Source organism: Saccostrea cucullata, unplaced genomic scaffold (assembly GCF_032062105.1).
Source record: "Saccostrea cucullata isolate Sc308-1 unplaced genomic scaffold, CSIRO_AGI_Scuc_v1 ctg5341, whole genome shotgun sequence".
NCBI lineage: Eukaryota > Metazoa > Mollusca > Bivalvia > Ostreida > Ostreidae > Saccostrea > Saccostrea cuccullata.
In genome coordinates, this window is record NW_026938185.1 from 56,687 (window position 1) to 78,125 (window position 21,439).

The 21,439-nt window shown below is 31.8% G+C and overlaps 3 protein-coding genes across 3 annotated transcripts in view; all 3 read right to left on the bottom strand.

Annotated features, from left to right (window-relative positions):
• Positions 1-620: 620 nt before the first annotated feature.
• LOC134249585 (uncharacterized) lies at positions 621-5,590 on the bottom strand. Its single transcript, XM_062731921.1, has 6 exons — positions 5,543-5,590; positions 5,356-5,417; positions 4,107-4,235; positions 3,724-3,940; positions 3,477-3,541; positions 621-1,429 (listed from the first exon to the last, which is right to left on the bottom strand). The coding sequence occupies exons 1-6, from the start codon at positions 5,569-5,571 to the stop codon at positions 672-674; spliced, it is 1,260 nt and encodes a 419-aa protein (XP_062587905.1). The 5' UTR covers positions 5,572-5,590; the 3' UTR covers positions 621-671.
• Positions 5,591-9,469: 3,879 nt separating this feature from the next.
• On the bottom strand, positions 9,470-12,688 carry LOC134249587 (uncharacterized). The gene is made up of 3 exons (XM_062731923.1): positions 12,420-12,688; positions 11,913-11,977; positions 9,470-10,764 (listed from the first exon to the last, which is right to left on the bottom strand). Exons 1-3 carry the CDS (start codon positions 12,575-12,577, stop codon positions 9,524-9,526), a joined length of 1,464 nt encoding a protein of 487 aa, XP_062587907.1. The 5' UTR covers positions 12,578-12,688; the 3' UTR covers positions 9,470-9,523.
• A 360-nt stretch (positions 12,689-13,048) lies between these two features.
• Positions 13,049-21,439, bottom strand: part of LOC134249586 (multiple epidermal growth factor-like domains protein 10) — a 42,826-nt gene continuing 34,435 nt past the window's right edge. The window contains exons 2-3 of the mRNA XM_062731922.1: positions 14,051-14,109; positions 13,049-13,194 (exon numbers count right to left, since the gene is read on the bottom strand). Coding sequence (XP_062587906.1) covers positions 13,049-13,194; positions 14,051-14,109 — 205 coding nt within the window. The remainder of the gene's footprint in view (positions 13,195-14,050; positions 14,110-21,439) is intronic.

The window sequence follows — 21,439 nt, forward strand, 5'->3', positions numbered from 1 at the left end:
CGTTTTAGGATATTTTCCTAATTGCTAATTCAAAAAGTTCCAGTTGTAAAACATCATTCCCGCTGAAAACTGATTTTTAAGTTCAAAGAATATTTTTTACTTTATGAATGTTTTCACCAAATTTTCAAATTATCATAATTAGAGTCGACATTAAGAAGTTTTTTGTCTTAAAAAAATCTCTTTATTGTAACTTTCATTCAAACATTGATTGATAAATACCGATGAACTTATTTAAGACACCCCAGCGCCTGTCACAACTTTTTCATGTTTGGATGTTTTGCTGACTATATCGATAAGTCCCAACTAAATATAAAAAATTTAATTGTATGAAAAATGACATGACTTAAACTATCTATTATAAACCTTTCTTTTTATGTAGTAATATCCCGCTTTTACCTGCAAATGGTGTTATCCATCTGATTTGAATATCAAAAGCAGGATCCATTTAGATTTAGGAACGTATGATAGTTTACGGCATATACAAAAGGTCACAGAAAGTCTTTTGCTGTATTCATTTAAATGTATTTCTAGAAAAAGTCAAAACAATATTAGAAATCAATTTTTCTTGACGTTTGACATCACAAAATTACAAAAATTGGTATAAAATATTTAATGTTGATAATACATATGTAACAACACTGTGTATACAATATGGTTTTTCATTCTTTTTCTCAATCTTCTATTTTTTGAACATAGCTATATCGACTGTTTATCAAATTCTCTGGTTTCATTCTTTCCAAATCTTTCTTTACTTTCGGTATAACACTACTGAATGGATCGCTTCCTAATTTTCCTTCGTCATCTAAACTTAAATCATTATGGGACAATGAATGAGCCAAACTGTACGGTCCACTGCCCTCCTTAAACCCGGGGTCTTTTTTAGTCACTGAAATGTCTGAAGTTGATTTAATTGACTCCTTTTCTTTTTCATTTGGAATCTTTTCATCTTCCAAGTCATTTTCTGATTTTGCATGGCATAAACTGTAGGAATGTTGTTGTAATTTTTGTTTAACTGTTTTACAAATGGAAGGTAAAGTCAAAGATTTGCTACTTTCGTCATGATATGACAATTGTTTCTGCAATGGACCTTTTTCAGACAGAACGACATAATCCAGATCGTTTCCAACTCCGAATTTCTGATAAGGCAGCTCAGAAATGCCGGATTTCACTCTAAGTTTAACATGGTCATATTCATTTTCAAATGAACATTTCCCGTACAAAATTGTATTTCTAGAAACTTTTCTAAGCTCTTTGGATGCCACGTGGTTCTTTTCATTATTGTTTATTGTAGTTGAGCATGTTAGTAAGCATGCAGCAAACATTTGAGAGAACCGTATTTCCATATAGGTATCGTCATCTTGGCATCGGCTCAATGTGGTGACCGTGGATGGAGGGTGATGATCCTCTTGAAGAAGTTGTATGTTTCTTTCTGTAAAATATGGATATACATGCAACGTTACAATAAAGCCTTATTCATTTAAAGAAAAACAAAGCAGACTTAGTTTAAAGAAACCGTGTTTAGATGGTTATTTAAAGCCAATTACTGCATCAAATACAATTCAATTAATTATGTTCCCCAAACGAAGTTGGGGAACATATTGTTTTTACTCTGTTTCTTATTATTATTATTCTTATTATTATTATTATTATTTTTCTTCTTGGGAAAATTTTGTCCGCGAGTGATCTTGTAAACTACTCATCCAACTTAGGTGAAACCTTTTTAGGGTAAGTAGGCATGTTATGTAGATTTGCGGAATCAAGGTCATTTTGCGCGCACGTGCTTGCAAGAGCGCGCACGTGCGAAACTTAAAATGACCAATATATAATGGATATAATCGTAACTTTTCTATTTTGTGACGAAATGTTTTGAAACTTATAATGTAAGGATATATTAGTAGTATGCACAAGATGACATGGTCAAAATAGCAAGATCGCACGCGCATGCACGTGTGCTTCGCTCTGATTGGCTGAAACTAAAGTCTCAATATCTTTTTTGTTTTTTGATAAAATCATTTGAAATTTTGAACATAGTCATACATTAGGGAGATCTACAGCCTGTAATATAAGATTTTTCATGAAAGCATGTGCATGCACATGTGCTTTCAAGAGCTCGCGCGTGCAACACGAGAAATGTCCAATATAATTGATAGAGACGTAACTATTAAAATTATTGAGGAAATGCTTTGAAACTCATTTTATAAGTATATATTAGTAGTATTCACAAGATGACATAGTCAAAATAGCAAGATCGCACGCGCATGCACGTGTGCTTTGCTCTGATTGGCTGAAACTAAAGTCTCAATATCTTTCTTGTTTCTTGTCATAATCCTTTGCAATTTTGAACATAGTCCTACATTATGAAGATCTACAGCCTGATAAATAAAAATTTTCATGAAAGCATGCGCATGCGCACGTGCTGCAATCTGATTGGCTGAAACTTTAAATGGCTATATCTCCCTTGTTTTTTGACGAAATGCTTTGAAATTTAAAACATAGACATGCATTAGGATATCCTACAATATGATATAGAAAAAATTCATGAAATCACGCGCATGCACGTGTGCTGCAATCTGATTGGCTGAAACTTGAAATGGCCATAACTCCCTTGTTTTTCAACCAAACAGGATGAGATTTAGAACATAGATAGATATAAGGGACTCCTAAAAGAAGGTATGGCCATCATGCACGTGCATGCATGTGGAACTAAAAATACATTTTAATGAGTAATTTTTAATACTTTTGGACTGAATGCTTTAATATATAGCATATTAAAATATATAAATAGTGTAGACAAGATGATATGGTCATAACGCACATGCATTCACATGCGCACGGGTGCAAACTACAGTTTGAATATAATTGGTAATCTTTGGTAATTGGTATCCTTCTCGAAAAACGTTGTTAAAGTCAAAAATTCACAGAGTTTGTCTTATTTAATGAAACTTAAGGGAATATGGCACCAAAATGAAGTTGGGGAGCGTTTGGGGAACATCTGTAACGGTTCCCGTTACAATTAGCACTAGTTATAATAATTTATACAGTGAACAACCAAAATCGGAGAACAAACATAACTGAGTTGAACAGGAAACCCTTAAAGGTATATGTACAATTTTGTTGGTAAAAGAAAAAACGGATGTTTACAAGTAGCCAAAAAAATCCATATCAGAGATCGAAGTGGAATTTTCCTAGAAAAATATCAGGTTTATCAAAAGTCCCCTCTTATATTTCATCGACGAATAAAGTAAATATAGATATGACAAGGATTCCAAAATTATTGATAAAATGTTTTCAAATAAATACATTAGACTCACTCCTTAATCATACGTATTTGTGATTACGTAATCCCATAATCATAATACAGTAGATTATGGTCTATACAACGTAAACATATTCAAAATAGTTTATAAAATATCATTTTGTACAGTCAAGTAATATGTTTTTTACACATTCTATCCTAATGAATGAAATACACATACCTTCATCTGTGCGAGAAAATAAAATCCTTCGAATTCTTTTCGGAAATTCAACTTTAAGTCTCTTTCTGAAAAAAGAAATGTTTTTTCTTGTATGCCATGGAAATATGAAAAAGAATCTGGTAAAAAGACAAAAGATGAACCTTGATGGACGTTGTTTACCTAGATAAATGGTAAGTTTTTTTTACTGTTCAATTACATATTCAATTTGCCAATTAAACCATATTAGATACAAAATCTGTTAGCTTACCGAGAACGGAAGTACAGAAAACATCCAATCAGAATGAGTGTTACCAGCGAACCAATCAGGGAAGAGCTTACAGCTATTTTTTGATCATGATGTTTTGCTGGAAACGGATGGGACGTTATTGTGGTTTGAATATCTGCCGTTATACGTGTCCTTTCAGCAATTTTTGTTGTTTGAGATGTAATGACAGTTGATATAAGAGGAAAACTAGCGCTGTTTTCTGATTAAATTGGTAAATAAAAATCTTGTAATAGTATGAAATCTAAATGGCAACTAATATCATTTAGAGCCCATTCTTTTTTGAAAAAATACGTCGTTTTTAATTTTTCTTTTTATTCTTTCAGTGTTATACCACATTTTATTGAGTCTGTTTATATAAGAATTACCTGTATTGCACCCAGTGATATCATTACAGTCGTAGTCAGGACACTGACAAACAGACAGACACAACCGTCCGTAATATCCCGACGGACATGCCATTTTGCAGTTCAAACCAAAAGATCCAGCTGGACATTCTGAAGTATTATGAAACTTAAAAAAAACTCAACTTGTATTATAAAAAAGACGAAAACATTATTTTTGCACAAACTCTTTATTTCTTTTTGTATATCGTTAAATCTAAAAAATGCATAAGCCCTTTTGTTATAGAATGTTTTGTTAATGACTTTGCTGAATTCAATTTGACATTTGAATATATCGACGACGTTTTATCAATAAACAATGGAAAATTTTATTCATATGTCGATACGATATATCCTGGTGAGCGTGAGATAATAGATGGTTGATTGCATATTGTTTAACATCCCTCTCGAGAATTTTTCGCACATATGGAGACGCCAACACTTGCCGGTATAGAGCTGCAATTATTTTCCCTATACTCGACACTTAGGGCCATTTAGCAAGGAGGGATCTTTTTCGTGCCAGCACCTACTGCGACACAGGACCTCGGCTTCTACGGTCTCATACGAAGGACCGGCTCCACGTCCCACAGTGGGATTTGAACCCGCAACGTAAGGCTTTTCTCCTTACTTTGCGACTCTAGAGAAGACGATCTAACCACTGCAACATTCGGGCGATGAGATAACAGATACAACAGAGTCTGACTCATCTGTTTTATCATTGGACATTTTACTTGAAAAAGATGTTAATGGTAATCTAACAATCAAGCTCTATGATAAATATGATAACTTTACCTTTTCTATCGTCAACTTCCCTTCCTTTTGCAGTAATATACCTTTGTCACCTGCATACAGAGTTTATATATCTCTAGTGACCAAGAGCCGATGAATTTTTGAGGTTTTAAATGTTTCCTCTGCTCCTAATTTGTATAGTTTTATGGACTTAATGTTTAGTGGACTTTTGAGTTCGAGCACTTTTCGTCATCTCTACATATTTCATGTCGAATATTAAGTATTCACAATTACAATAAATATGATGGAGAAAAATATATGTATTTTTTTTAGGATTTATACTGTTTGTTATCTTTATATTCTTAATCGATTAAAAGTTAAAAAGTGTATTCTTATATGTTAATCTTGCAAAACACTACAAGAAAACATGGATGTGCTAATCTTTTGTTAAAAAGCTAAAATATTTTAATTGAAGGTAGAGGACATTTTCTTTGGTAATACATACCTGTGCATGTCTTACTCTTTGGGTCTAGATACGTATTGTAGCAGCACGGTGATTCTATACTACTAAAAATAAGAAAGATACTTAATTTCACAACAAATCCTTTTCAATAGAGAAATTCTTTTAAAATACTTTTTTTTTCGTATACATCAGTGGATTTATTTTCACATTTGTATGAGAGTCATGTTACCTATTACAAGCACTGGTTGTCATCTTCATAGAACACTACCATGTAAATAAGCAGCTTTCTATATCTAAGCATTGATATATGATTATTAAACATCCAGGACGGAACACAATACTTCTAACGTGGCTTGATTTGTAGGAGGAAATATTACACGTGTTTTAAAATATTGAATGTACCGTTTGTTCTTGTATATAGTGTCCTTTATTCGTCTCTAGAATGCTAATTTGTGTTGTTTTGTTTTTAACTCCATCTTAAAACACTTTTTTTCAATTTAATTTAAACAGAAGTCAAGTCACATTAGTTTGAAGACTCAATCTTTTATTTCCTTGTACATTTAAGATATGCATGTATTATCTTTTGAGTTTATGAGTAAATAATATAATTTACTGTACTTAAATTGTATTTAAAAATGAATATAGAGTGCATTTCTGATGTTATTTAAAAATCTTTTTACACGTATATTCATGGTATGCATATGAGCATGCAAGAGATATCTGTAAAATAATAATTTTATTTATTCGCATTCCTAACCTGCTCTTTATATTTCTATGTAGCAGGAGTAATTCAAATCTTCTACATGAGATGAAGAAGCTATGGCCCTGAATTCGACATTCAGATCTATTGACCGTACATTATCAATTACAAAAGTTACTTTAATTCATATGTCGAGGTAAAAAAGACACGTGGAATAAATTTCCAAAGAAATTGTAATTACTGAAGATTCCTAAATATACGCGTGGAATTAATTAACGCCTAATTTCGGGAGAAGCACCACAGGCGAAATAAAATAACTCGCCTTTATTTTTTTTAGTACTGAATTATATGTAAATTATCTCGATCAACCGTCCATTCGCGAAATATTATTCTCGCAATATGACGTTGAAGAGTCCATTCACGATAATAAGTACTCGCGAAAAAACAGTATATTCCATATAGGAAACATTTAGCAAAGCACATTAAAACATATTTGACATGTTTTTTGATCACTTACAAGCCAACGAAGTTGTAGTTTCTACATGTACATTTATAAAATAAGTAATATAAAAAAACAGATACTCTTTTTATCTTTTTATTTATTTCACATACATCAAAAGTACAAAGTGTCACATGTACGCATATGACGAGAAATTGCTGGAAAAAAAGGTGTGACATTTAGTTTTCAAGTCCATTTGGAGTGTTCTGTGCTAGCACGTTTTTGTAGTACGAGAAAAATGCACGAAGAAAACATATGGCTGGATCAGGAATCGAACCCAGGACCCCTGCATTACTAGTCAGGTGCTGTAACCACTGAGCTATTCAGGTCGATATCCATGGTCAGTAAGGCCAAACTTCTACAGTTTCAAACTGAACGCAATTACACATCTGTGTTTTAGGAGATCCATGGTTCTAATCAGTACGATCACGTAAAATATCATCCAGAAATTGATTCATTTTTTGAGTGATTTCTTCCTCCTTGTTCTATGCAGTAAGGCTGTTTAAAGTTAATTCTACGTTTAACGTCACATCTAAAGTTCAAAACCTACGAGGGAGGGAGGAAAAAAATAAACAAACAAAATTTTCAAACAATTGTAAATTTATTCAAATTAATCTATTCAGTACATTAAAAACATTACAATAAAGTAATGTGAGCATTTAATTGATATGACACCTAAGATTAATTTTCCTAGTAGAGTTTTTCCTTAGTATGTAATTCAGTTTGAGTCCTATTGTTAGCAAAAATTAAATGTAGTCTAAGACTGAATGTGCAGGAAAGTGGCTTTTAACTAGGCCTCAGTTGTCCTTTGGATTTATATTGCCACACGTCCATGGTACCCTGGAGGCAAATGCTTCTTCTTGTGGGAATAGTTGCTCAATATCTACAATTAAAATTATTGATGACAATATTTAAAAGTGTTCATGTTGAAATATCCTCAAATTGAATTATGTCGTATTTTTTCTTAGTACTAGATCTACTAGCATTAAGTTTTGAAAGTATGAATACTAATATATATTTGGACCATACTGATTGCTGTTAGATTATCTTTAATACCCTGAATTCCACACAAAATACAGGATTCTTCACGTCTTGGAATACCTCAAACCACTTTCCTTACTCTCCTTCACTTGAAATGCCCTATCTTCGGTAAGCTTCTCTCTGCTCAAATGGTTAAGACAAGTATTATCTTTTCCAAAAATTGTAGCTATTTGTACTGGTACATGAATTATGAAGAAATCAATTATCTTACTCATTACTGTTCCTTTCGATTTTTACCGAAAGATTTTTTAAATATTAAATAAATTAAATAAGATTTAAATGATGTAAGATTTAAATGATGCTTTTCACTGTATATAAATATTGGTTTTTGACACACTTCCTCTCAGTAAAAAAGTTTTTCGATTCTCTCCAAAATGCAATGAAAAGTTCAGCCAATAATCACGAACTGAGAGTCTGTCAGTCTGTACATGTGATTCGAAGACTGATAAAAAATAAAAAAAAAACTAGACTTTGTCATTAACTTCAATCATAAAATAATCTATTTTTTACTTACATTTATGGTTCCAAGCTCTTTAATTCACTAGTTTTCTTTAATAAGACACCAACTGCTTTTACTGCGGCTATCAAAGCACATTTTATGTCACTATGGGAAGCAGAATTTAGTCGCTAATTGTAGAACCAAACCGGAACGAAGAAAACATATGGCGAAATTCGAACTCGGGACCCTTGCATTACTTGTCAGGTGCTCTAACCACTGAGTCATCCAGACCGATATCCACGATGCGTAAGGCCAAACTTCTACAGTTTCAAACTGAACATAATTACACATCTGTCTTTTAGGAGATCAATGATTCCAATCAGTGCGATCACGTAAAATATCATCCATGAAATGATTCATTTTGAGTGACTTCTTCCTCAGTGTTTTATGCAGTAACATTGCAGATGTATAATTGTGGATAGTTTTCCCTCATTTTTAAAAATTATTTTAACGAACTTCAATATTTCGAGGAAACAGGATAGATCTGTGGTTTAAAAATAATTCTATATTTTTGTACATTGTTAGAAATAACTAAATATTTCAAATTTTATGCAATATTTCTGCAATCAAATACATTAGAGAATTAAACAACAGATGACAATTTTATCAAATATCAAGTAGGTCTATATAACCATGACGAAAGAAAAGCACAATTTGAAAAAATATTCTTATATATTATTTTAGGTAATGCTGATTCTCAGAATGCTAACTTCAACTACATTGTGCACCAAACAGCATCAAAAATCACATTAATTTTCCAAATTACTGAAAACAAAAAGTAACCTGAAATTACACTGAATTGGAAAGAGTTCCTTAAAGTTTATACAAGTAGGTAAGTTACATGATCAGAACAAAAATGTACTTGTTTTTTAATTTGTTGTTGAACGTCCTTTTCGAGAGTTTTCTCTCTCTTATATATAGAGATGCCACAACTACCTAGCCCAACTAGCCGGAGGAGAGCTGCAAATGTTGTCCTGTAATCAGCACTCAGGGCCATTGAGCAGTGGGGATGTTTTCTTGCCAGCATCTACTGCGACACGGGACTTCGGTTTATACAGTCTCATCCGAAGGATTGTTTTCCACGGTCAACAATGGGACTCGAACCCTTGACGTTAGGATTATTTCTTACTCTATCACTGTGCCACGCAGACGACAAAATGTAGTCGTACAAAATAAGGCGGTACCAATTAAAAGCAGATTTATATGTAGCTATTGCCGCATAGAAAATAAACATTTTTAAACAACTGAAAGGTAGGGAAAATCACTTCGTGGTAAGAGTGAAACATTCATATCACATAAAATCTCTACCAGACGGAAGTTTATTTAGAAACAGTCTTTATTTTATAAGATGGTACAACAGCGATAGGTAGAAAATTATCTTAAATCAAGACATATTTATCCCAGTAGAAATTATGTCAAAGTTGTTTTCATTCGGCCAAATTTCGTTACATGTACATAGCTAAATTGTCTATTATTCCGGGACCTCTTGTTTTGATAATTCTTTTTCTTCTTGTTTAGCATTGCCAGAAAAGTTTTTGCCCGGCTTCTCTCTTTCTTTGGAATTCACATCATCATATAATGACAAATGAACAACACTGTACGGTCGATCTTGTACCTTTTCGTTGGGATCAGATGCCGCCATATGTTTGACTTCACCTATTTCTGGCTTTAAAACTTTTTCTTCTGGTTTAGCATTGCTAGGAAATCCTGTACCTGGCTTCACTCTTTCTTTGGAATTCAAATCATTATATGACGACAAATGAACAACACTGTACGGTCGATCTTCATCTTCCTTTACGTTGGGATCAGATGCAGCAATATGTTCGGCTTGATTTAATTCTGGCTTTAAAACGTTTTCTTTTGGTTTAGCATTGCTATGGAATCCTATGCCGGGCCTCATTCTTTCTTTGGAATTCACATCATTATATGACGACAAATGAACAACACTGTACGGTCGATCTTCTTCTTCCTTTACGTTTGGATCAGATGCAGCAATATGTTTGGCTTGATTTGATTCTGACTTTAAAACGTTTTCTTCTGATTTAGCATTGCTGTGAGATCCTTTGCCAGGCCTCACTCTATCTTTGGAATTCAAATCATTATATGACGACAAATAAACGACACTGTACGGTCGATCTTCTTCTTCCTTTACGTTGGGACCAGATATTGTCATATGTTTGGCTTGATTTAATTCTGCATAGTTCTCCTCTTCGTCCTTTCTATCTTGCTTATAAAATTCGTTTTCAGATACAGAGTGGTGTAAACTAGATGAGTGTGGCTTGAATTGGTTGTTCTCTTTTGTTCGAAATCTCTTCAAACTTGGTGGTAATATCAGAGATGTAAAACTTTCATCGTGAACTTCAATTTTTTTTTGCGATGATAGAACATCAATTCCTTGATCTTTGACAGTTATAACTTTTCGCTCATTATGTAACGACGGTGACAAACTTGATTTCATTTTCAGATTGATTTGATCATATTCGGTTTCAAATGAACATTTTTCATACAAATTTGTATTTCTCTTACGATTTGGTTCTTTAGAGATCTTACAACATTTTTCATTTTTGGAAATTGTGTCCATGCATGATGCTGCACATGCGCCGTCAATTTGAGAAACCCTTATTTCTGCATAGGTGTCATCATCTTCGCATTGGCTTTCTGGGGTGAGTGCAGAAAGTTCAAAGTGTCCTTCTGGCAGTTGTAAGTTTCTACCTGTAAAAGATACATACACTTGTGATCCTGTACACCGACCAATCATCTACTTGAATATGAGACCTACATTATACTAGATAAATAATGATTTTGCTTTTCTTGAAGAAAAAAAAACAACAAGCCGGCTAACGAAGAAAATAATGCATAGGACTTCCAACAGAAAAACATTTCTAATTAGGCACAATATATACAAATTTACATATGAAACTTGAAAATTTAGAATGGACTGGTTAAATTGATTTAAAGGATGATAGTTAATAGTCGTTAGGGATTTCAATAAGCAATAAATGTTGTGTTAGATAGGATGACGTTGTTTGAAATCTAATTGAGATAAACAAAGACAACCCCGAAGGGTCAAGCTAGTACATGCATCTGGAGAAATTCAGAAGTAAGTTTAAATTTAACAAAGTTTTCGGAAAAAAATCTATCTAATTTTTCTGCCAAAGAGTTAAATTATTCAACAGATTTGAAAATCAGACTGTACTTTCTATGTGCTATGAAGAAAAAATATATATCATATAATGCTTGAATCTACTTAAAAATAAGGGTAATAGAAAATTCAAGAGATTTTGCAATGCATCGGTTGCTTTAAATGCTGTAACTTTATAAACTATTTACCAATTTTAAGAAAAAAGAATGAAATAAACAACCCTGCATCGTCTCAAAGCACGGCATATTCTTCAAGTGGTTAAAAGCTTACAAATATATAAACCAATGCAAGTAGAGTTTGGTCGAAAATTTATCTTGGTTTTCATACATATACGTAATTGGCCAATATTTCCTCACACAGTTGTCCAGGGGTTCTTTCTTTTTCCACAATAATGAAACAGAGGCCCTGGTGAGTGTGGGCAGAGGATGCTGATTACTCCATGGCACTTGGTCCCACCTCTGATATGGAGATTCGTATTTTCTCTGCTTTCGATTTCTATTATTCAGTGGACTTGGAGCCTGAATACTATTCGTTATCTCCATATTAAAAATTTTCAATATCTGAGAAATTCCTTGTATATAGTTTGTACTTTTTTCATTACGTAAAACGTAAAAGAGATATTATTGTTCAAGATTTTGAGTGTTTAAGCAAACAAGAAATCTAGGTTAGAAATAAGCCATATCCTTACAAAGAACCTTGGTGTGAGACAATGACAAACCTGCTTCTGTGCTTGTAGACAAAATCCTTCCAATTCTTTTAGGATGTTTCATCTTGAGTTTCGAGCTAAACAATGAAACAGAATATAATCTTGATTGCTGCTTTTAGGAAGATAGAAATATTACGATAAGGATACGATACAGAGGTTCTTTTTCACAAAAATCATAAACATTACTGAGAAGGTAATGTAATTATGCGTAAGATGAATAAGTTCAGCAGCATATATTTATAGATTGTAAAAAGATTTGTAATCATTTTATAAAAATATACAAAGCTTAATGTTTTAAGAATTTAGTATGTATTTAATTGTATGCCATTACAACTAAATTAAATCTAACATTTTATATCAATCAATGTATCTATTCTTCGTTTCATCTGTCTTTAAACGACTTTGCAAATATTGTATTGCATTTCTTCAAAGTTTGGCGAAAGGAGACAATTAACCCACTTTTTAAAACGTATATCAAGTGAAAACATGCATAATTCTAGATTTGAGCTTTTGGCTTACCGCGATCGGAAGTAAAGAAGACATCCAATCAGAATGAGTGTTACAAAAGATCCAATGAGTGAGCAGCTCACAGCTATCCAGGTATCTGTGTCATGTTTAACATATAGATCCTGACGTCGTGCTGGATACAGACTGGAGGTTATCCTCGTTTTATTCATCCATTTAGAAACTGTAAACGTGTTTTGAGTAGAAGAAAGTTTGTTTTGCAGATGTGAATGGTTATTCGTATACTCAGAAACAGTTGTGTGATGCCTTACGTCTGGTGGTATACTAGAAAAAGTGTTTTCTGACTGCTTTGCAAAAAAAGATTAAATTGAAATTATCAAATGAATATAATTCTAATTTATTGCATTAAGAAATGATTTATTTTACTATTAATGTTTTTTCGACAAATGTGACCAAAAAAACATCTCAGAATAAAGAGAAATACTCATAATGCATACTGTAACATTATGACAGTTAAACACTGGCTTCTTGCAGGGTGACACACAAACATTCGAAATATTGCAACGAACACGTTTTAAAGTATTTAATTTTTACTGAGAGTTTAAATAAATCTAAATATTTTTTAAACGAGTTGACTATTTAAAAAAATTCTTCATTTCAAAGTTTTCAAAATTGTTACTTGTCTAAATAACAGTGTTACCTGTAGTGCATCCTATAACATGATGACAGTTAGAAGCTTGACACTCGCATGGAGATTGACACAACCGTCCGTAATATCCTAATGGACATTTCTGCTTACAGTTCCATCCAATAGATCCAGCTGGACAATCTAATTTTAAAGAAGGGTTAAGATCAAAGTCAAATACAAATTTCAAGTTATTATATTGTGTTGTTGTGGTAGCCATTTCTGGTTTGGTTTATTAATTTACAAACAATAAAAAATACTAATTAAAACAGTTTCGTAGATAAAGTTGTAAAAAATGTTATTTTTCATTATTAGTTAGGTAATCTTTATATACGTGTAGATTATTATTTTTTACAAACATTGTGAAAATAAAAACATAAAATTCTACTATAATAACAATATGAAAATTAATACCTATTTTATTATTAGTTTTGTATGAAATATATCAGATGACATGCAAGTTATGTTTAAAGCTTTTTGCTATATTTTGCTTAAGTCAGGTTGATTTTTTTATCATAATATATTTATAGACTACAAAATATGTTTATATGAAATATTCAATTTTCGTATCTATCCTTTATTATTAATACATACAACAAAGGTCTTCTTTGAAATGCTGAAATTGTAAGGTTATAATAATTTATTGCATTTATTTTATGAAATGAAGATGATAAGAATTTGACAAGCAATGTTGCCTATGTGTATATATCTAGAGGCATCATTATAGTCTTGTAACTCTATTATGATGTGTCTTTGAAATATTTTATATATGTATATTTGTACATTTTCGTTAAAATAAAATAATTGGTTTAACAATCATTATCTTATTCATTTTATAAATTGTAACCCAATCCTTTGTATTAATCATGCAATAAATAACATTTAAAATAGATATACATTTTCAGAATAGATATTAAAATCTAGAAAGTATTGATATTAGTATTATTGAAACTTGTTTCTCTATTTTCCAGCTTAAAAGAATAATAAAGATTATACGTACCAGAGCATTCTTTAGTCGTATCGTTTAGATACTGGTTGTAGCAGCACTGATAGCCCTTTCTTCAAAATAATAATATAAATTTTTCAACAACAGAAAAATACTGCGTAGTTAAAAAGGAAACTTTTTAAAGAAAATTTCTTTTAATTTATAATCAAAGCATATTACCTACTGCAACCTGTTTCACTCGCCATAGTTATAGAAATGTGTGAAATTTTCATGCATCCATTCATATTTAAACAGTAAGGAATGGAGAATTGATTGTTAACACTTAATGAACGGAAAACATTTTAAAACAAATGTGCCTAGTTGGGATTGAGGGAAATGTTAATTGCATTGTAAAGTGACAATAAAGATTATTACAGAGTGCTTTTAGAACATTTCTAAAAAAGGCATTTTTTACAACCTCGCAATTTCTTCTATACGTAAGGCTGTAAATATTCATTGACGGAATATAGATAAAACTGTGATGAATTTTCTGTTATAATTTCACCTGTTTACTCAAAGTAAAACACCCAAGATTTTTCATATTCATAGCAAAATATTTACAAATTCAGGGTTTCCCTAATTCAAAATAAAAGAAGTTTGGAATTCTCTCATTTTCTACTGTTAAAAAATATTTAAGGGGAGATTGATAATGGAGATTTCAAAAAGGGCATACAAATTGAGCTTGAAGTAAACACAGCCATTAAAACATTAGTTGTGGAATCAGGTGTATTTGATAAGAGAGCATCCCATGTTGACCAGTTGTGATGTCAAAATGATCTGTAGATGAGGTGTTGTAAAATAATGACCTAATGTCGGTACTTTTTTGTAATGAAAACGTAGGCAGTGTTCGACCAAACTGACATATATTGTATTTGCAAACAAGGTCTTTAAATTGTGTTTACACCCAGCTATACTTAGCCAGTAGCCTGTCTGAGTTAGAAATACATTTCAAAGAGAAAATGCTTCCAATTTGCGAATAAAGCGGAAATAATAATACTAATAGGAGTGATGACGATATATTGCTAATATCAATATCAAGGAAGAGAAATTGACGAAAGCAAGGCTGAAGTCATCATGGTACCGGTCATCTTTAGCTGATTTCTTTGCTATCATGACTTTTCATGGTAAAATATTCACGTATTAAAGAGGATAAACAACATATACAATTATATGTTGTGATTTAATCTTCTATTGACATTTCCACTGGCACAACGGTTAATTAGCACTACTAAAAGGTACTTAACATGCATTAAAAATGATGACAACTTGTTCTTTACCCGGTCCACATCTAAAGAGGACACGAGCAGTGTTTAACAGTATCTACTTCTACAGGTACTTTCACTATAAGACTCCTCATTCCTCTCTATTGCTTTCAAAGCATGGATGTCAATGCAAATGTTTTCAATTTTAAAATATTTTTTCCTTATTTCTTGACAAGCTCTTAAATGCACCTGTATGATTTAAATTATTTTTCCTTGATTTGATTGTTTTTTTTTTTATTTTTTTGAAATAGAACCAAGTTTTGACCAGAAAACAGATGTGGTATATGGAGGCATTATCTAAGTTATATTAACATGATTTCAATTTACATGATTCACCCAATAATAAGTTATTTAAAAAATCCAGCTTAATGTAGAACCTACGTCGTATGACATCATGTGTATAGTCTGTGCTAGAACCGTTATGACATCATAATCAATTTACTATTACTTTTTCCCGTACTTTACAGCTTCAATAGAAATTGAAGTAAATTAGTAAAGCAATTTAAAATTCATGGAATTCATTTTAAAACCATGCTAAAATACTCTTAATACCTATATTCAATTTATATATATTTTAATTATAAAGCTAAATGACATAATACATTTCTCAAATTAGAGAAACCTGTAGGCACTTTTCATTTACTATAGATCTTGACCTAAAGTGGACAAATCTATTCTCATGTAATGAAATTACATTGTGATAACTTGTGAATGGTATGCAACTATTTTTAGGGAATGCAAAATCCTAAAAATTAAATCTTCAGTTGCCAACTAAAAAGTATCACTAATATCTTGATAAATGTGTCTTGAGTCAAAAATGTGTTGAATATTGTGTATAATTGTTTGATGTCTATCATGAAATGCATGCCTTTTCATAGTTATTCGTTAATTATGTAATAATTATTTTTGATTACAAATTTTCTATCAAATATGATCTCTTTAAGTTTTTTAAAAAAAAATTTTGATAAAAGTGCAAAAAGGTCAAGAAATGTAACATCGGTAAATAACCAATTTCTCGTTTGTTTGAGGGGAAATTTAAATACTTTATACAATTTTTGTAATCATTTGGGTATGTTCATCATCATATTATGATTGATAACAGTATGATAAAGACTTTGAAAATTGACTAAAAATGAAAGAGTTAATTTGCCTATTTCTTTCTAAAGTGTGGACTAATCTTTTATGTCAATGAAATAAAAAGGAATTTATTATTGAGGAATACTGTTTAATACTGTTCAGTTTATATAGTCGACGACCGTCGATGTTTAATTAAGTATTTTTGAGATTTTTCATATTCTCTTTATACAAGTACCCGTAAAATGACTGAAAATGTGTAGTCGCAGTATGTGATTACCATTCCAAGTTTCACAGGCTGCACTACATTTAATATTAAAGAAACATGTAATGTGCGTTTGACTGATTGATAAGCGAGTGATAATTTTTCATTTTAAAAAGTTTGAAAATGTTGTGACAAATACTTTTTCGACATAGGTTCTACCTTAAGTAATTTTTTAAAAAAGTTTTTATCAAGTATAAGCATGAGCTAACTGTACAAATGAAACATACAGAGATTACAAACAGTATTCAATATCAAGGTCCATAAAACAATACAAATTAGGAGCAGAGCAAACACGGACCTTCAAAACATCAGAAGTGGGAACAGGTGACAGGGAGGAGTGATCATCTTCTGCCGAATGGTCACACCCGCCGTGAACACCTTGTCATGATCACTTTACACTATTCCTGACCATGACAAGGAGCATACGGCGGGTGTGGCCGGTCGGCATGGATGCTCACTCCTCCATGACGTCTGTGTGCTCCTTGTGACACTCGGGAAATAATGGAATAAAAAACCGTCGTCAATTAAGAGGCAGTCCACTGAAAATCAGGCAATGGGTGGCACATCGCATGTCATGGATTTTTATTATTTTTTGCATATAGACTTATTAAAGCAAGTGTTTACACATGACAACATCAAAAAAAAATTTAGTGCTCCTCTAGTCCTATTTTTGGTAAGTGCTCAATTTTAAGTGCAAAAAGGTCAACATGGGGGTAAAAAAAACTTACTACATTTTTATTTTGTTTTATATGTACCAGATACGCAAATCCTGGGTGTGTCTATCAATATTATTTATACCATAGACTCTTATCTTTAATTTTAGTAATGAATAAGACTCCAATTTATATTTCTTTAGAAAAAAATATGTGGTCCAAATTGAGTTTAGCAAGTAAGTTTTTGAATTCATTATCCAATTTTCATTACGTTATAAAACCCAATAAATTTCAATGACAGAATTTTTTTTCTCATGTTATTATGAATACAAAGTACAAACTTTTTTCAATAAAATCATTTGGGCAATAGTATATTGAGAGAAATAAAAAGAGTCAAATTTACCTATGCTTTACAATTTTTCACAATTAAACCGATCCCGACCGGAATTATATAAAGAAGGAAATACTATGATTGTAATGTTAAATTTGGCTGTTTTGTTGTAATATGGCCAAAAAATTAATTGATTTATTATTTTTTACATGTCTTATGGGTGGCAGTTGTCTTTAGTTTTATAACTTTACACATTTTGCATTATTTTCAATCGGGATCAGTTTTATTTCAATCGGGTTCGGTTTCTAAAACTAGAAATATTCTGCATTTAATGCGTTTATTACGTTTGGAGGCGAAAATGAGTAAGTAAGTAAGTTTTTGTTAAATAATTTTATTTTCTGTATATATTCTAAATATTTCACTAGGATTTCGATAGTAAGGTGTATAACAGATTTACCGATGCCACGGGAGATAACTCTTACATCGCAAAATTTCATAAAAACGTCTATATATTTTGACAGAAAAATACTATCAAAAGTGTTTTGCCCACCAATTTTATTTTTGAAACAGAAAGATGAAATATTTCTAGATTTAGTTCAGCATGAATTATAGTCCTGTTAGATAAGTATTGGAAATTACAGTTCGTTGTTTCAGACCTAAATTCAGTGGTTTATATAGGGGAATTCAAGAACACGAAACAAAAGGATATTTTACTAAATTAGCAATTTTAAAACAAATCTTCGATTACATTATTCCATTTGGACTATATCGATATAGTTTTCAATAAAATTTCAAATATTCGTCACCTTCGATGTGCCGCCTATTAATACAACCCTGCCTGATTTTCAGTGGACTGCCTCTTAAGTGTATAAGTATTGGATTAACAAATAGTATGAGAAACGTTAATCAGAATTTGACTCCATGATAAATTGTATTTGCTGACAAGGTCATTGCATCAACCATAGAACTTACACAATGAAGACTTTAAACGAGTCAGCTGAAATTCTTGTTTCATCAACTTGTTTGTCAATAATTTACCTCGTTTTAGAAATTGTTCATACGTAAAGCATGCTCTTACATATTGAATGAACTCAGATATATAAACTCTGTATGCAGCTGATGAAGGTATATTGTTGCATAAGTTAGGGAAGTTGACGATAGAAAAGTTAAAGTCATCACGTTGATCATATAGCTTCGTTATAAGATTACTATTACTGTCTTTTTTTCAAGTAAAATATCCAAGTATGAAACATATGTGTCAGACTCTGTGGTATCTTTTATCTAAAGCTCACCAAGATATATCGTATCGACATAAGAATGGAAATTACCATATTGTTAATTGACAATATGTCAAGAATATAATTATATGTGGAGTTGAGGGCCACAGCAAGTGTTTTCTCTTCATTTTACGCATAAGATTTTGCAGAAATTCTGTTTCATATGAATACAAAAATAGTTCTGCTAATACCGGAGCGCATATACAAGTTATTTGCTTTGCGAAAAAAAAAATCTCCATTGAGAACCAGAAAACTGTTACAATGCCTTCATTTGATTATTATCTGACTGTTTGGGGTAATGCACTAGGTAGTTACGCAGCACAGTTAAGGTTACAGTAAGGAGGCGGGGCCTAAGTTGTACGGGAAATGTTTACTATGACGTCACACATAATACAAGGTCTTCAAAATACCACAAAATGAAATTATTTCCTATTTCAAACAGCTGGATAGCTGTATACTACATACAAACTTACTATTACATGCAGTTTTGTCGTTCGTTAAATCCCACACAACAGTATATAAACGATGCACCGATCGCAATACACTTGTCAATGTGACGTCATCTCGCAGAAATGACGCAGTTTGTACACAGTGAGAGGCTGATCAAGTCACATTTTGTACAATGGAAAATGTTTTTGTTCTTAAATAAAATATTAATTGCAGTCAAATAAAAAGCCTTTAACTTGGATGCGAAGTCCATTTTAATTTCATTTATGAAACTGTGCTAAAACATTTGTGACAAATACTTTTCGTGTGTTTGTATGCAGTAATTTTTAAAAAAAAAGTAATTTTATCCTAATAAATGATTTATTGCAAATGAATACATCAGAGATTATCTTGTCAGTTTCAATATCAAAGTCCTAAAACATTAAGATTGTAACGGAAATAGATAATTAAGGGAGTGAGACGGGGCGTTACGAAAGGACCCTGAGCTCGTAAAACCCCGAGTTCCCAGACATTCTGAGTGGGTATGTCACGTGATATACTCGTAGTATATATACGGCGCCGAAATAATGGAAAAAATACATCACTGATACAACGGTCAATTAAGTGTATAAGTATTGGATTAACAAATAGAAGAAGAAACGTTAATCAGAATCCATGATACATTGTATTTGCTGAAGTCATTATTGCTTTGCGATGTGCAGAACAGATTGTACCCAGTATGTAACAGTTTACGTGAGCGTTGCAGAAGAAGGCAGTCCGTATATTAGTAGAAGTAACCTGTCGCTTCTGGTAGAAGCGACGAGCCGGCGCTTTGGTTGATACTTTGGGCGCTTCTCGAATTCGCTTCAGACTTAGAATCCTAATTGATTAGAAGGCAGTGTAAATTATTTCGTTTATTTGCGTGCTAGGGAAGCACTCGATATCTGTATATTTTGCTAATGTAAATAAGTTTCAATCAACAATCAAATTCCTCAGCAAGGTATCTGAGGGGGCCCTAGACCCTGAGAAAAATCATATTATAGTATATGTGTTAGGCAAACACGTTACAAGATATTTGAAAAGTGCTGCGAACCTCTTGAAATCTTGCAAACAAATTAATTATAGCTATATTTAATGTAGTTGACCAGCAAAATATTCAACCTGCCGTCCAACAAACTAAATTTTAGCAATTAAAAATGGAAATCTCTATAGGTTCGCAGCACGTTTCACAAACTACATATAGTGTTGAAAAGGATTATAAATTAAACTAATTTTTAATTTGGTTATGCCCTTGCAATATTGAAATTTATAGATAAACTTATAATTTAAAGTCATGTGACGTCGGCATCACGTGACAATGTCTATATAAAAATGTCTAAATGTTCCACAACATGTAATTTTACCCATACATTTTTTTTTATATCATATGAATAAAAATAATCCATACCGGAGCGCATATATAAGTTATTTGCTTTGCGGAAAATAAAAATTCTCCATTGAAAACTAGAAATATGTTTACAATGCCTCTATCCTACCTTCATTTGATTATTATCTGACTATCTGGGGTAATGCACTAGGTAGTTACATGGAGAGAATTCATAAGCTCCAAAAAAAAAAAAAAAAAAAGAATTATACTTGATGCTGCTCCTAATGCTACATCTAAGTTATTATTAGAAAAATTAGGGTGGTTATCTGTTTTTGATTTAGTCACTTTGCAGAAATGTATTTTGATGTACAAAATATTTAACAATCAGAGCCCGGCTTCACTGCAAAATTTATTTATTTGTCAAACAAACATACAAATATATACAGTGTACATATCAACTATTTTTTTTTATTTCCAGGCGGCATGTCTTTACAGAATATCATATTAGAGAAAAGATTCATATTTATCTTCACAGTAGGGCGTTCCCTAGTCTCTTCATAACAAAGTACCTAGAACTTGTACATAATGGTTTTAAGTATTCATTAAGAATTAAATTTCCCCTAATTTTTGTCAATCGCTAAGTATTTTCACTTCATTTCACTTCATTTGAAGTCTTTGAACTTTAAAACTGGAAAACAAATTAATAGCTTTTTCCACAGTTATAAACCTTTGTTTAAATACCATATGTGG

Coding starts and splice junctions, on each gene's coding strand:
- LOC134249585 (XM_062731921.1), bottom strand. CDS start 5,571: ATGAAGATGACAACCAGTGCTTGTAATAG. Junction 3,941..4,106: donor TATCACTGGGTGCAATACAG/GTAATTCTTATA, acceptor CAATTTAATCAG/AAAACAGCGCTAGTTTTCCT. Junction 1,430..3,476: donor ATTTTCTCGCACAGATGAAG/GTATGTGTATTT, acceptor CATATTTTACAG/AAAGAAACATACAACTTCTT.
- LOC134249587 (XM_062731923.1), bottom strand. CDS start 12,577: ATGAATAAAACGAGGATAACCTCCAGTCTGTATCCAGCACGACGTCAG. Junction 11,978..12,419: donor CTTCTTTACTTCCGATCGCG/GTAAGCCAAAAG, acceptor TTCATTGTTTAG/CTCGAAACTCAAGATGAAAC. Junction 10,765..11,912: donor GTCTACAAGCACAGAAGCAG/GTTTGTCATTGT, acceptor TATCTTTTACAG/GTAGAAACTTACAACTGCCA.